The sequence below is a fragment of the Mus pahari genome, chromosome 1, assembly GCF_900095145.1.
Source record: "Mus pahari chromosome 1, PAHARI_EIJ_v1.1, whole genome shotgun sequence".
Lineage (NCBI taxonomy): Eukaryota > Metazoa > Chordata > Mammalia > Rodentia > Muridae > Mus > Mus pahari.
Window position 1 is genome coordinate 34,904,792 of NC_034590.1, and position 16,905 is coordinate 34,921,696.

The 16,905-nt window shown below is 37.8% G+C and overlaps 1 protein-coding gene across 1 annotated transcript in view; it reads right to left on the reverse strand.

The window, feature by feature from the left end:
• Nucleotides 1–4,785, reverse strand: part of LOC110337884 (ankyrin repeat domain-containing protein 7-like) — an 11,384-nt gene extending 6,599 nt beyond the window's left edge. Inside the window, exons 1-3 of the mRNA XM_021220951.1 lie at nt 4,538–4,785; nt 1,961–2,075; nt 1,643–1,816 (exon numbers count right to left, since the gene is read on the reverse strand). Coding sequence (XP_021076610.1) covers nt 1,643–1,816; nt 1,961–2,075; nt 4,538–4,785 — 537 coding nt within the window. The remainder of the gene's footprint in view (nt 1–1,642; nt 1,817–1,960; nt 2,076–4,537) is intronic.
• Between the last annotated feature and the right edge of the window lie 12,120 nt (nt 4,786–16,905).

Here is a 16,905-nt window from a genome sequence, read left to right on the forward strand (position 1 = left end):
ATCGGCCATCACTGGGAAGAGAGGCCCCTTGGTCTTGCAAACTTTTTATGACCTAGCACAAGGGAAGGCCTGGGCCATGTAGTGGTAGTGGGTGGGTAGGGGAGCAGGGGCAGGGGTGGTATAGGGAACTTTTGGGATAGCATTTGAAATGTAAATAAAGAAAATAATAATAAAATTGGGGTACAGATCTAAACAAATAATTCTCTACTGAGGAATATTGAATGGACAAGAAGCACCTAAAGAAATGTTCAACATCCTTAGTTATCAGGGAAATGCAAATCAAAACAACCCTGAGATTCCTCCTAACATCAGTCACAATGGCTAAGATCAAAAATGTCATGTGACAGCAGATGCTGGCAAGGATGTGGAGAAAGAGGAACACTCCTCCATTGTTGGTAGGATTGCAAGCTGATACAACAAATCTGGAAATCAATCTGAGGTTCCTCAGAAATTTGGACAAAGTACTACCTGAAACCCAGCTATACCATACCTAGGCATATACCCAGAAGATGCTCCAACATATAACAAGGACACATGCTCCACTATGTTCATAGCAGTTATATTTATAATGGCCAGAAGGTGGAAAGAACCCAGATGTCCCTCAACAGAGGAATGGATACAGAAAATGTGTTACATTTATACAATGGAGTACTACTCAACTATTAAAAATGGTGAATTTATGAAATTCTTAGTCAAATGGTTGGAACTAGAAAATATCATCCTGAGTGAGGTAATACTCAAAAAGAATACACATGGTATGCACTCACTGATAAGTAGATATTAGCCCAAAAGCTTGAAATACCCAAGATACAATTCACAGTCCACATGAAACTCAAGAAAAAGGAAGACTAAAGAATGGATGCTTCAGTCCTACTTAGAAGGACAAACAAAATACTCAAGGGAGGAAATTCAGAGACAAAATGTGAAGGTGACACTGAAGGAAGGGCCATCCTGAAACTTCTTCACCTGGATATCTATCCCATATACAGTCACCAAACCCAGACACTATTGTGGATGCCAGGAAGTATTTGCTGAGAGGAGCCTGGTATAGCTGTCTCCTGAGAGGCTTTGCCAGAGCCTGACAAATACAGAGGCAGTTGCTCACAGCCAGCCACTGGACTGAGCATGTGGTCTCCAATGAAGGAGTTAGAAAAAGGACTGAAGGAGCTCAAACAGTTTACAACCCCATAGGAACAACAATATCAATCAATCAGACCCCCCCTCAGAGCTCCTAGGGACTAAACCACCAACCAAAGAGTGTACATGGCTGTGTCTATGGCTACAGCTACATATATAGCAGAGAATTGCCTTATCTGGCATCAATGGAAGGGAAGGCCTTTGGTCCTGTGGAGGTACTGTGGAGGAGAATGGTAGAGGGGTGAGGCTGGAGAGGTCGGGTGGATGGAGGAATAACCTCTTAGAGGCAAAGGGGAGGGTAGATAGGATGGGGGAATGGGATGAGGGTCTTGTGTAGGGGAGACCAGGAAGAGGAACAACACTTAAAATGTAAATCAATAATATGAACCAATAACAAAAAAAAAAAAACCTTGAAATTCAAAAATTGGAAAATTGGCCCTACACATGACACTTTTAAAGCACTTAGCTTTCAAATACTTTGAAATTCAATTTGGAAAATCATTACCCTTGTAGGTTCTTCAATATCTGCTCCATATTCAAGAAGACTGGTGGCAATATCTGGACTGTTAACATATACTGCCTGATGTAGTGCTGTTTCTCCATTAGAATCTTTACAGCTGGGATCTGCTCCACTTTCAAGGAGGACAGAAACAATCTTTGTCTCCCAGCTTTGTACAGCCTGTAGAAAACATTGTCAAATCAAAGAATTCAACATAAGCTTCTCTCAGCTTTCTTCATGATTTATATTTAAGTGATATTAATTTTCCTTTCATTCTAACCATTCAGATCAAATTCATTCTTGAAATTGAAAACTTTGAACTACCTTCATTAATGGTGTGGCCTTTTGATCATCAAGGGCATTTATCATGCAGTCATTATATAATAAGAACTGAACCAGATGCAGATGACCATAAAAACATGCGAAGTGAAGTGCAGTTCTGTGGGAATGAGAGGCAATTTAATGAAACTGTACTGTAGGGTACTATATCAACATACAACAGTCACTCATGTATTTGCAAATATTACATGGCATTTATGTCCTCTGACCGATAAATCGTAAATATTTAACTTTATTCTAAAATTATATTCATTTTGCCCTTATTATTTCCTATATTAGAATGATTTACTATTCAGAAATTTTATGGCAGCATAAATAAAACCCATAGCTGTTGTAGCCTAGATAAGTGCTTTATCACTGAGCTAGGGAGTCAAGAACAACCTTTTTGAACAGAAGAAACATAGCCATTGCATTGAACTATTGAATTCTCATCCTGCTCTAAGATCCATTATCAATCAATTATTTTTCCAGCCTTTCTGTGTTGTAATCTCTTTTTTCCCCATGAAATAAGAATTAAAAGAAGTACTTCCCTTCTGTCAAATTAGGATGCATAAATAAGAACCTTTGCAACAAATGATAACTGGATTCACTAGGTGAGTGACTACTGAAGAAATGACAGAGGAACCACAAAGGGAGGAAGAGGATTTTAGCAGAACCACATGACAAAGGTTCACCTTTCTCAATGTATTGGTGAACCACAGCCTCTTTAAAAAAAAACAAACAAACAAATGAATGAATGAATGAACAAATCAATAACATTTGCAACTATTTGGAAAAAATTCTTGGACAACTGGTCATCTATTAGATATTAAATTTAGTACTGTTAACAGTAACAAATATATTTCAGTTCAATCTTAGTTCCATTATAACTATTTTGGCAAAAATATTAAAGACCATCTATTACACAGATGCTAAGATAAGGCCTTTAAAACTTGAAACAGTGTCTTTAAACTTAAACTCCCACTGTCTCAGCCCCCAGGCAACCTGAATGGTAGATGCAACATGGTACCAAGCTCAAGATTCTCTTCTTTCCACACTTTAACCAATCTAAAATTGGAATGTATTTGAACTCATAACATAAAACAACTGCCAAAAATTCTTTTTTTTTAAAGATTTATTTATTATATGTAAGTACACTGTAGCTGTCTTCATCTTCAGACATCCCAGAAGAAGGCATCAGATCCCATTACAGATGGTTATGAACCACCATGTGGTTGCTGGGATTTGAACTCAGGACCTTTGGAAGAGCGGTCAGTGCTCTTAACCACTGAGCCATCTCTCCAGCCCCCGCCAACAATTCTTAATACACAAAATAAAATGCCACCATGCTATCCATGGTATTTTTTTAACTATGTTAAATGTGACATATATGCACAGCATTCTTAGTTTTTACACTGAAGTTTATTTTTAAAAGTTAGTTATTAAAAGTACTATAGAGCCGGGCAGTGGTGGCTCTCGCCTTTCATCCCAGCACTTGGGAGGCAGGGGCAGGCGGATTTCTGAGTTTGAGGCCAGCCTGGTCTACAGAGTGAGTTCCAAGGCAGTCAAGGCTACACAGAGAAACCCTGTCTCAAAAAAACAAAAACAAAAAAGTACTATAGATAAAAAATACTGTGAAAAGTATCAACAGCAGCATCTAAATGCACAGAAAATGTTGCTTTGATTCTTTTTAACAAATTGTGAGTAAAAGGAAACTTGAGGTTTACAAAAGTAAATATGACGCATATTTACTTTTTTGACAAGTTAAATTCATAGTATATATAGAAATTAGATATTTATTATGCCTAATGTCAATATTGTGTAACGGTTTGACAAGAGAGATTGTTGATTTTAAAATCATGAAACTTCCAGAAAGCTTTATCTGCCTCCATCAGAATTAAGTAAAAATGTTAAAACTTGGAAATAACACGGAGAGCTTGTCAGCAAATGGTGTTAGGAAAATTGTAACTAATTGTAACTAATGGAGTTGAATAAGCCTTAAGAAATATATGAAGTAATGAGTGAAGAAGCTTAAGATAATTAGGGGAAATCTATTGAGATATCAAAATGATACCTGCAGGACACTACTGAGTAATAACAAGAAAATGAAAGAAGACAAGGAGCATATAGCTTTGTTTAGATTATTGCTGTTATTGTTCAGTAAGGGATATAAATGTTAGTACACGATATATAAAATTCATACTGAATTATACTTGGATAATTTTAGGGAAGAGGAAGATGCACTATGAGAAACATAACTCGAATTCTGCACTTTCCTCAGTTCATATAACATGGTGTTTATTGTGTACATTGAAATTAAACCATATTTCTTTATATTTTGTTATGTTATTCCATTGTATATTCAATAAAATGTTCTTTAGACAAATTATGGGGTGACACTAAGCCTGCTGGGAATTCTTCTCCTCCATAAGATCTGGACACTGGATCTCTGTGTGATGACAGGTGCCAAGAAGACTGAAGTACAGAAAGCTGGAATTTCGCTACCACTTTTGTCCTCAGTAGGTTTTTCCCAACACTCAATGCCCTCTTTGCCTGCCATCCTTAGTGTCCAATTGTTCTCACCGTTTTCCTTTGTCCTGGTCATTTATGTTAAATTTCTTCTTAGAGAGGAGATGCAGCACCACTCTAATCCTTCCCATGCACACTGCTTCATGGAATTTATTATCTGGATCATAAGGCTGGTCATACCTGTCCTGACTACAGTCACAACAGGCCAATCTCCACTTCCAGTTGCTTGGGCCATCACAAAACCCCAAAGGGGTTTTCGGCTCTCTCTTACAGCAGCAGAGCTTCTTAAAGGTGGAGAACATCTCTGTGGTCACCTTTGCGTCAGCTCAGAACTAAATAATTTTAAGAAATATGAACTTTTAATCACTGAACTTCTAACAGTCAGAACCCAACTCTGAAAATCCCAGAAGTGATAAACTCTGACCCGTCAAACAAGCAGTCGTTTCTAAGCAACAATGGTAAACAAAAGCATGCGCTTTCTTTCTCAGGGTAACGGACAGTTCCTGGAGCGAATAGTGCTCACTGCGCATGTGCAGCGTAAGCCTTGCGCTCTTCCTGGGCTTTTACCATTGCTTATCCCGCAAAATCTTGATCTCTTATTTAAGGTTGATGTATTCCTTTATTTCCTACAGTAATTATATTGGGGCTTTGGAAGTGGGGATCGAGGACTGAGTGAGAGGAGTGTAATTATTAATGTTTCATCTTTTCTTTCGATTCTTGTTTTCCTTTTTCTTGGCTGTTGGTGTTGGTGTTTTGTTTTGTTTTCACAAAGAAATCATGAATGAATTTGCTTCTATAGGGAAGTGGAATTTCTTTCTCGAAGATTCTCCCTGCTTGTTTTTGGTTCTGTGGCCTTGGAATTTTCACTGTAGTGAAAAGCTTTAAAATTATAATTTTTTGTAAGTCCAGGAGTGATATGACAGTTGTTTAATCCTGGCACTTGCTGGGTGGTGGAGACACCCCTGTATACTTTGACGTCAGTCTACAGTGTGAGCCCGAGCTCCCTAGTAAGAAAATGCTGAAGCCATTAGTAATTTCCTGTTCAGGAAATTTTCCCCTGTGCTCATGTATTTGAGGCTCTTCCCACTTTCTCTTCTATTTAGATTCAGTGTATCTGGTTTTATGTGGAGGTCCTTGACCCACTTGGACTTGAACTTTGTACAAGGACACAAGAATGGATCAATTTGCAGTCTTCTACATGCTGACCTCCACTTGTTTGAATTATAATGGATGCGATGACTAGGGCTATATGGCTAACTGAAGAGTATGCGATTAATGATTTTAANTCTGTTTGACGTAAGCAAATTGAGCTTGTTATAATTATTCCTCATAGGGATAAGAGGATAAATGGATAAGCTATGTATTTTGTTAGTGGATTTAAAATAATGGAGATTCGAATTATTGCATAACCTCCTAATTTTAGAAGGATTGCTGCTAAAATTATAGAGCCGGCAATGGGTGCTTCAACATGGGCTTTTGGAAGTCATAGGTGAACTCCATANAATGGTATTTTAATAAGGAATGCTATTATACATGCTAATCATAGTAAGTTATTGGATCAAGAAAAATTTATAGGATTTGATGTAAAAGATAAAATTATAAGGTTTAATGATCCAGTATAACTTTGAATTAGGATTAGAGCAATTAATAGAGGAATAGAGCCAATTAAGGTATAAAATAGAAAATAGATTCCTGCGTTCAGGCGTTCGGTTTGGTTTCCTCATCGGGTAATAATAATTAGTGTTGGGATTAAAGTTGCTTCAAATAAAATGTAAAATATAATTAGTTCAGTTGAAGAGAAAGTTATAATTAGTAGGATTTGTAAGCTTACTAGCATTGAGATATAAAGTTTTTGAAGTGTTGATTTTTCTTTTTTTAGGTGATTTTGACTAGCTATAAGTATTANTGGTAGAAGTCAGGTTGTTAAAATAATTAAAGGTGTAGATAGGGGNTCNGAAAAGAATATATTTGAGAAATTAATNTAACTTTCNTCAGTTTGTCATANTAATGTAANGCTAATTAAGCTNATTAAAAAGCTGTAAGAAGTCACATTTATTCAGGTTTTTTTGGGTTGTGGTAGTCAGATTAGTGGAAGTAATATAAGTGATGGAAAGATAATTTTTAACATTGTAGAAGATTAAGGTTTTGTACATAGTCAGTTCCGTATGCATTTGAAACTTTTACTAATAAGGCTAAGCCTACAGCTGCTTCACATGCTGCAAAGACCAGAATAATAATAGGGATTGGTATTTCACCATTTGTTGAAAATGCTATCTATTTTTCCACTGGATGATTTTAGCTTGTTTGTCAAAAATAAAGTAACCATAGGTGTGTGGGTTCATTTCTGGGTCTTCAATTCTATTCCATTCATCTACCTGCCTGTCTTGTAACAATACCACACAGTTTTGATCAATATTGTTCTGTGGTACAACTTGAGGTCTGGGATAGTGATTACCCCAGAACTTCATTTATTGTTAAGAATAGATTTTGCTTTCCTGGGTTATTGGTTATTCCAAATGAATTTGCAAATTGGTCTTTCTAACTCTATAAAGAATTGAGTTGGAATTTTGATGGGGGATTGCACTTGTATATTTAGATTGATTTAGACAAGATGGTCATTTTTCTTATCTTAATCCTGCCAAACCATGAGTATGAGCGATCTTTCCATCTTCTGAGGTCTTCTTTGATTTCTTTATTCAGAGTCTTGAAGTTCTTGTCATACAGATATTTCACTTGCTTGGTTAGAGTCACACCAAGATAATTTATATTATTTATTACTATTGTGCAGGGTGTTGTTTTTCTAATTTCTTTATGAGTTCTCTAGTATAATTTTTAGGGTCACACTAAGTATACTATCATGTCATCTGCAAATAGTGATATTTTGACTTCTTCCTTTGCAATTTATATCCTTTGACCTCCTTCTGTTTTCTAATTGCTCTGGATAGGACTTCTAGTACTATTTTGATTAGGTAGAGAGAGAGTTGTCAGCCTTGTCTAGTTCCTGAATTTAGTAGGATAGTTTCAAGTTTCTGTCCAGTTTGTTTGATATTGGCTACTGGTTTGCTATATATTGCTTTTATTATATCTAGGTATGGGCCTTGACTTCCTAATCTCTCCATGACTTTTACCATAAATGGGTGTTCGATTTTGTTGAATGCTTTCTCAACATCTAATAAGATGATCATGTGGGTTTTTTTTTCTTTGAGTTTAGCTAGTCAATTACGTTTATGGATTTCTGTATATTGAACCATCCCTGCATCCCTGAGATGAAGTCTACTTGATCATGGTGAATGATTGTTTTGATGTGTTCTAGGATTTGGTTTGTATTTTATTGAGTAGTTTTGCATTGACATACATAAGGAAAGTTGGTATGAAGTTTTCTTTACTTGTTGAGTCTACGTGTGGTGTACATGGCTACATAGAATGAAATAGGTAGTGTACATTCTGTTGATATTTTGTGGAATAGTTTGGAGATTATTGATATTAGATTTTATTTGAATGTCTGATAGAATTCTGCAGTAAAACTATATGGTCCTGGGCTTTTTGTTTAGTTGGGAGATTTTAATGACTGACTATTTCTTTAGGGGTTATGGGACTGTCTAGATGGTTAATATGATCCTGATTTAACTTTGGTAACTGGTATCTATCTAGAAAATCATCCATTTCACCCATATTTTCCAGTTTTGTTGCATATAGGCATTTGCAGTAGGACCTGGTAATTTTTTGAATTTCTTCAGTTTCTGTTGTTATGTCTCCTTTTTATTTCTGATTTTGTTAATTTGGATACTCTCTCTGTACCCTCTGGTTAGTCTGGCTAAGAGTTTATCTATCTTGTTGAGTTTTCTCAAAGAACCAGTTCTTGGTTTTGTTGATACTTTGTATAGTTCTCTTTGTTTCTACTTGGTTGATTTAAGCCCTGTGGTTGATTATTTCCTGTTATCTTCTCCTCTTGGGTGTATTTCCTTCTTTTTGTTCTAGAGCATTCAAATGTGCTGTTAAACTGGTAGTGTATGCTCTTTAGAATTTCTTTTTGGAGGCACTCAGAACTATTTGGAGGCACTCAGAACACTTTAACTGGTACACAATCTCTCCCCTTCTAAGGTTATAGATTTTTAAACTCCATATTATATTTTGACTAAAATATAGATTACATTACTTCACTCTTTTCTTTCCTTCCTTGATCCACTCCAGTGTCTCCACCTTCCAAATGATCTGCCGACTTTTCCATTATCATTTACACTGAAAACCACCTTTTATGCTATAAGAGAAACATCCATGGACCAAAGACATCAGGATGAATAAAGATCCTCAACAGAACACAATCAACAAGAGTCAAGGCAATATGACACCTTCAAAGCACGGCTACTCCACTACAGCAATCCATGGATATCCTTATATAGCACAAGCATAAGAAAATGGCCTTAAATCTAATCTTATATAGATGATAGAGGTCTTTAAAGAGGAAATAGATGCCTTATAGAAATATTGAAAAATACAATCAGATAGAGGCCATAAAAGAAGAAAAATGTACTGTTTAAAGTTATCAAAATGGCTAAGAAAAAACTCATGGCTGTAGCTGCATCTGTAGCAGAGGATGGCCTAGACAGTCTTTAATGGCAGGAGAGGCCCTTGATCCTGTAAAGGTTCTATGCCCCAATATAGGGGAATGCCTGTGCCAGGAAGCAGGAGTGGGTAGGTTAGGGAGAAGGGGAAGGGGAGTGAGGATAGGGGATTTTCAGAGGAGAAACTAGGAAAGGGAATGACATTTGAAATGTACGTAAAGAAACTATCTAATAAAAAAAGAATTAGCCCTCAGATTGTAATAAAGAGAACTTTACATTTTCATGAAAAAAAAAAAAAAACAACTCAGACAACAGCAGATGCTGGTGAGAATGTGGAAAAGAAGAACACTCCTCCATTGCTGGTGGAATAGCAAGCTGGTACAACCACATGGTTGGGTCAGTGGCTCCCACTACATATGTAGCAGAGGACTGCCTTATTTGATATTAGTAGTAGAGGAGATGCTTGGTCCTGTGTAGACTTGATACCCCAAAGTAAGGTGATGCTAGAGCAGTGATATGAGAATGGAGATGGAGGAGCACCCTCATAGTGGCAAAGTGGAGAAGGTATGGCATGGGGTGCTGTGGAGAGGAAACAAGGAAGAGGGACAACACTTAAAATGTAAATATGTAAAATAACCAATTGTCTTTTTTAAAAAAAATGGCTAGCATGCCCTCATGAGTATCATCACATTAGTTACTGTGTGGACTTCTTGTCGCGTGTGTCATTTTTGGAATCAATTCTCCATGCTGGTGTAGGGTCCTGAGTGTTTTGGGAGGTGATAGGCCTCATGGAAATCTCTATTCTATTTCCTTAGTAATTATGGTGTGAGATGCATTTGTTCAACGGTTGTTTCTTTTTTCCCCTGTCAGGCTGGCTGCTATTTCAAAGATTAAAGACAATACTAGAATGACAAGAAGTCTAGAGACATGGACTCAGCCCATAACTCTATTCACACTCATCAGGATTTCCAAGTGGATGCCCAGGGACAATTCTACCCTTTTATTTTTCTGTCTCTGTTTTTCTTTTTGTTTTCAAACCATGCTCATTAACCAACTCATTGACAAACTTAATATCCTGGATATTCTGTGCTCAGACACAGTTGAATTATAGGAGAGGCATTCAAATCTTTCTTCTAACAAATGGGGGCTGAGACGTGCTCACAACAGTACTCTTTACTTGTAGGGCAAGATCCTTCTGAGCACTCTTCTCATTGCCCTTTGAAAATAGACTTTACAGATTGGTTGGCAGGCACAGGGACTGTTACTAGCCCTATGCACTATTATCTGATCCTCTAATACTCTTGGATAGTTCTTTCTTGTGGGAAGGAGTTTTCTAATAGGCTTATAAGGTTGAATACTTGAGAGGGTTTTTCTGAAGACCTTAATCCCCCATTCCTCCCTCTCACTAACTCCAGAACCATTACTATTTCTACAGTTTGATTTACCCAAGGAATCTACTGGGTTCTGCCTTTATTTCCCCTTCTTACTTAGGGCCTTGAAAACCTGCTCAAGGTTGTACACTGGGACACTCATAGGGTCCATCTTGATTGTTTCCCATCTCCCAGATGTTATTTTCCTTCATTATGTGATGTTAGTGTCTCAAGGACAAAACTGTTGTTTCATATACTTTATTCATTGTTGCTGTTCATGCTGTTGTTCATGTTGAGCAATTAATCTAGTCCTGTTATTGCATTCCAACCAAAAGTGAAGTCTTGGTATTTGAGACACTTTGGATAGTAAATGTGGGGATTTGAAGAAATGGAAGAGATCATCTCTACGTATAAACTCTTTTCCCTATAAATTTCTTCCTGTTTCATTTACTCATTTATACACCTACTATGTTCTGCATACAGTAGGTGCAGAAACACAATAATTAACAAGAGAACTTCACAGTTATAACCTCCCATGAGTTTGGTTATTATAAAGACTCCTGGGAAATTTGAACACAGAAAACAGTTGCCTTTCTGGCCTTGGGATGCCAAATTGAAGACCATAGAAATAGAAGCCAGAACATGTTTTCTCACACTTCCCAGTGCCTCTGCTCAAGTCTTCACTTCTTTTCATTGACTGAACTTTTATTCTGTCTTAATGTTTAAAAAGAGGGCTGGTGAGATGGCTCAGTGGGTAAGAGCACCCGACTGCTCTTCCGAAGGTTTGGAGTGCAAATCCCAGCAACCACATGGTGGCTCACAACCATCCATAACAAGATCTGACTCCCTCTTCTGGAGTGTCTGAGGACAGCTACAGTGTACTTACATATAATAAATAAGTAAATAAATCTTTTAAAAAGAGAGAGAGAAATTTAATTTATTAACAAGTCAAATCTATGAACTTTTTATTCACCTAACCTCTCTATTTCAACTGTAGCTTGGTTATAATGTACTTAATGGTTAATATTAATATAGATGCAAATACATATCATATTTACCTTTCTGATTCTGGGATGATTGTGTTTAGATCCATTCACTTGGCTGCAAAATTAATGATGTTAGTTATTTTAACAGCAAGTGTCCTTGTGGTTGGTTACAGCATTCTTTTGAGTATACAGCCAAGACTGATTAGCTGGATCTTGAGGTGAATTGATTCCCAGTTTTTTGAGGAACTGCCATACTGTATTGCATAGTGTCTAGAAGTTTGCATTTTCACCAGCAATGGGTAGTACTCCTCTTTTTCCATATCCTTGCCAGCATTAACTGTCACTTGTGTTAGCAATCTTAGGCATTCTGACAGCTGTAGGATGGAATTTCAAGGTAGTTTTGATTTGCATTTTCCTGACAACTAAGGGTGGTGATAATTTCTTTAATTGTTTCTGATTGAATTGAGTTTTCTGTATTAAGAATTGTCTGCTTAGATCTCTACCACATTTTGATTAGATTATTTAGTATTTTTGATATCTAGTTTCTTGTGTTCTTAATATAGTTAGGGTACAGCTTGGATCTTAGACTAGCATTGGATATGGAGTTTGTAAAAGTTATTTCTAATTTGGTAGGTTACTACTTTCTCCAAATGACAATGTTCCTTGCTTTATAGAGGTTTCTCAATTTAATAAGGTCCCATTCTTTAGTTGTTGATCTTAGTACCTGAACTATCAGTGTTCTGTTCAAAATTTGTCTCATGTTCCAATGTGTTCAGAGTTATGTCCCAATTTCCCTTCTATCAGGTTCAGTGCATCCTGTTTTATGTTAACAACTTTACCAACTTGGACTTGAGAATTATTCAGCATAATCGGTACAGATCTATTTCTATTCTTCTACATACAGACATCTAGATTGAACAGTACATTTGTTGAGAATGTTGTCTCATTTTCCACTATGTATTTCTGTCTTCTTTATCAGAAATAAGATGACTATCTGTGTGTCAGTTATGTCTGCATCTTCAATTAGATTCTATTAATCAGTGGGCCTGTATTTATGCCAATAACGTATGGTTTTAATTACTATGGCTCTGTCTCCTTGAAATCAGTAATGGTGAAATATTATCAGGTGTTATCATTCAGTATTGTTTTAGATATCATGGGATTTTTGTTTGTTATATGAAGTTGAAAATTGTCCTTTCAAAATTTATAGCTAATTTTGATGTACTCTTGATGGGGACTGAATTGAATCTGTAGATTGCTTTTGATAGCATGGGTATTTCCACTATGTTAATCCTATTGACCCAAGAGAATGGGAATTTTTTGCATCTTCTGATATCATCTTCAATTTCTTTCTTCAAAGAATTGAAGTTTTATCATAAAAGGCTGTCATTTCTTTGGTCAGGGTTGCCCCCAAGACATTTTATATTACCTGAAGCTGTAGTGAAAGGTCTTCTTTCCCTGCTTATTCTTAGACCATTTCTCATTTGTATTCCAGATGACTACAGCTTTTTTGAGGTAATTTTGTATCCAGCTCCTTTGATAAAATTGTTTATCATCTATAGGGGTTCCCCAGTGGAATGTTTAGGATTCTTTTTATTTTCATTTTTACTTTTATTTTTTAATTTAATTTTATTTGTAATTCTTTTTACACTCCATAGTCCATTTCCCACCCCTCCCCATCCACACTCCAACTGCTCCACATCCCACACCTCCTCCCTACCCCATCTCCACATGGATGCCCTCACCCCCACCCCATCTGACCTCTAAACTCCATGGGACCTTCAGTCTCTTGAGGGTTTGGGGCTTCTTCTCTGAATGAAAACAGACCTTGAAGTCTTCTACTGCATTGTGCTAGGGGCCTCATATCATCTGGTGTAGGCTTTCTGTTTGGTGGTCCAGTGTTTGAAAGATGTCGGGGTCTAGATTAATTTAGACTGCTGGGCCTCCTACAGAATCACCCTTATTCACAGCTTCTTTCAGTCTTCCCTAATTCAACAACAGGAATCAGCTACTTCTATCTATTGGTTGGGTGCAAATAACTGCATCTGACTCTGTCAGCTGCTTGTTGGGTCTTTCGGAGGGCAGTCATGATAGATTCCTTTTTGTAAGCATTCCATAGCCTCAGTAATAGTGACACACCTTGAGACCTCCTGTTGAGCTGGATCCCACTTTGGGCCTATTGCTGTATCTTCTCAACTGAGGAATCTCAAATGTATGAGAAACAACAAAAGAAATGTTCAAAGTCCTTAGTGATCAGGGAAATGCAGGTCAAAACAACCCTGAGATTCCACCTTACACCAGTAAGGCTAAGATCAAAAACTCAAGTGACAACACATGTTGGAGAGGATGTGGAGACAAAGGTACACTCCTCTATTGCTGATGGGATTGCAAACTGATACAAGCACTTGGGAAATCAGTCTGGAGGTTCCTCAGAAAACTGGAAATAGATCTACCTGTTTAGGATTCTTTATGTGTACTATTATATCATTTGCAAATAACAATACATTGCTTTCTTCCTTTCATATGTGCATTACCTTCTTCTCATTTGATTTTCTCAATGATCTAACTAAAACTTCAAGGACTATGTTGTGTAGATATGGAGAGAACAACCTGTTTTGAATTTCTTTTCATTAAATTTAAAGTAGAATATAGGCTTGCTGTAAACTGCTTTATTGTGTTCATGTATATCCCTCATATATCCTGTCTCTCCAGAACTTTTACCATAATGAAATGTTGGATTTTGTCAAAGGTATTTTCTCCGTCTTCTGAGATGATCATGTGGATTTTTCCTTTGTTTATTTATATGACAGATTGCATTTATTGATTTTTTTATGTTGAACCATCTATGTTTCTTTGGGATGGAGCCTACTTGCTCATGATTAATAATGTTTTTGATGTGCTTGTGGAGTCTGTTTGCAAGCATTTTGCTCAATATTATCCAGCTATGTCCATAAGCTACATATTTCTATTCATTCTCCTGACCCTCTGGGCTTCTCTCTTCTTCCACAAACCTGTACCTGCCCTCCTTTTGTCCCTCCTGCTTCACCCAGGTCCTTTCCTCTGAATATTTTGTTCCCCCTTCTAAGTGGTATTGAAGCATCCACACTTGGGCCTTCCTTCCTCTTAACCTTCATATGACCTGTGAATTGTATTATGGGTCTGTAATTTTTTTCTTCGGACTTTGCATGGTTTACACATCAGGGTAACTGTGACCTCATGAAAACATTGGGTATTGTTCTTTCTAATTCTGTTTGGTGGAATAATTTGAGGAATATTAGTATTACTTCTTCAGAAATCTAGTAGAATTCTGCATTAAAACCATTTGGCCCTGGACTTCTTTTCTTTGGGAGACTTTTAGTGAGAGTTTCTATTATGCTAGCAGTTATAGATCTGCTTAAATTTCTTATCTGATCTTGATTTAACTTTGGTAAGTGCTAGCAATTGAGATAAATATCCATTTCTTTTAGATATTGCAGTTTGGTGAAAATTTTTTTCTTTTTTATTATTTTATTATTTACATTTCAGATGTTGTTCCCCCTTCTGGTCCCCCTTCCTCAAGCTGCCCATTGCATCTCTATTTCCTTTCCCTTCTAAGAGGATGTTCCACCAACTACCCACCTCAAACTTCACATTGCCCTTCTGTGAAGCATCAAGTATCCACAGGACAAAGCACATCCCTTCCTACTGAGGCCAGACAATGTAGTCCTCTCTAACATACATAGCATGGACCACAAACAAGCCCATGGTCCCTCCCTCTGATTATTTTGTTCCCCTGTCTAAGTGGGATTGAAGCACCCACACTTGGGCCTTCCTTTATCTTAACCTTCATATGGTCTATGAGTAGTATTGAGGGGATCCTGAACTTCTTGGCTAATATCCATTTATCAGTGAGTACATACTATGTATTATCTTTTGAGTCTATGGTATTTCACTCAGAATGATATTTTCTAGTTCCATCCATTTACTTGCAAAATTTGTGATATCCTTGTTTTAAATAGCTGAGTAGGTATACCATTATGTAAATGTATCACGTTTTCTGTATCCATTCTTCCCTTGAGGGACATCTAGATTGTTTCAAGCTCCTAGCTACTACAAATAAGGCTTCTATGAACACAGTGGAGCACCTTTCCTTCTGATATGATGGAGCATCTTTAGGGTATATTCTGGGTCTTCCAGTAGAACTATTTCCATCTTTCTGAGGAATGGCCAGATTGATTTCCAGAGTGGTTGTACTAGTTTGCAATCCCACCAGCAATGGAGGACAGTTCCACTTTCTCCACATCCTCACCAGCATCTACTGTAACCTGAGTTTTTGATCTTACCCATACTGATTGGTGTAAGCTAGAATCTCAGAATCTCAAGGTTGTTTTGATTTGCATTTCCTTGAAGAGTAAGGAAGTTCGACATTTCTTTAGGTGCTGCTTGGACATTGGAGATTCCTCAGTTAAGCATAGCAAGCACCACAGAAGTATTCCATGACAAAACCATATTCACACAATATGTACAGATAGCCTGACTCCCAGGAACCTTGTCACAACCAGGCTCACAGGCTCAAAAGAGGGATCAGATCAAGTCAGAGACAGAAAGGTCAGTTAACACATCTGGCCTGAGATAACCAGATGTTGAGAGGCAAACACAAGAACATATGCAACAGGAACCATTGCCACTTGGCACAATTGGATCCCAGTTCTCCCATCACAGCAAGCCCTGAATACCATAACATACCTGAAAAGCATGGCTCCAACCTAAAATCCCATCTCAAGAACATGATAGGGACTTAAGGAGGACATAAATAACTCCCTTAAAGAAATACAGGAGAACACAGGTTAATAGGTAGAGCCCTCAAAGATAAAACACATAAATCCCATAAAGAGATAGAGGAAAACACAAGCAAGTAAAGTAAGTGAATAAAAACATCCAGGATCCCTTCCTATCTGTGCCAGCACTGGGTCACCTAGGGCACGGAGTCAGCAGACACCCCCACAGTGCCTAGAGGACTGCCCACGCAATTTTAGGATCACTGGTGAGTGGAACACAACTTCTGCTCCAATCCAATTGCGCACAGGACATGAGACAGCACTAGGGAAGCAGGGAACTGGCCTGACCAGGGGCAAAAGTCCCTTCTGGTCTGTGCCAGCACCGGGTCACCTAGAGCACAGACCCCCACAGTCCCTTGAGGACTGTGCACTCGATCTTAGGATAACTGGTGAATTGAACACAACATCTCCTCCAATCCAATAGTGATGGGCCTGTGACAGCAGGAACAAGGACACCAGAGACTTTCCTGACTAGAGGCTCAGGTTCCTCTTGATCAGTTCTGGTTTACCTTGCTTTCGAACAGACCCGACAACTCCACGGTCCTCAAAGGAGACACCACTTCCACGCACTGTAACACACCCAGGATCTTAGGACAACAGGGTCCCAGCATTCAGGAGCTGGGTCACACTAGTATTTGAGTGTCTCAGAGGAACTTGACTGCCAAGAACTCAGACACACCCAGAATC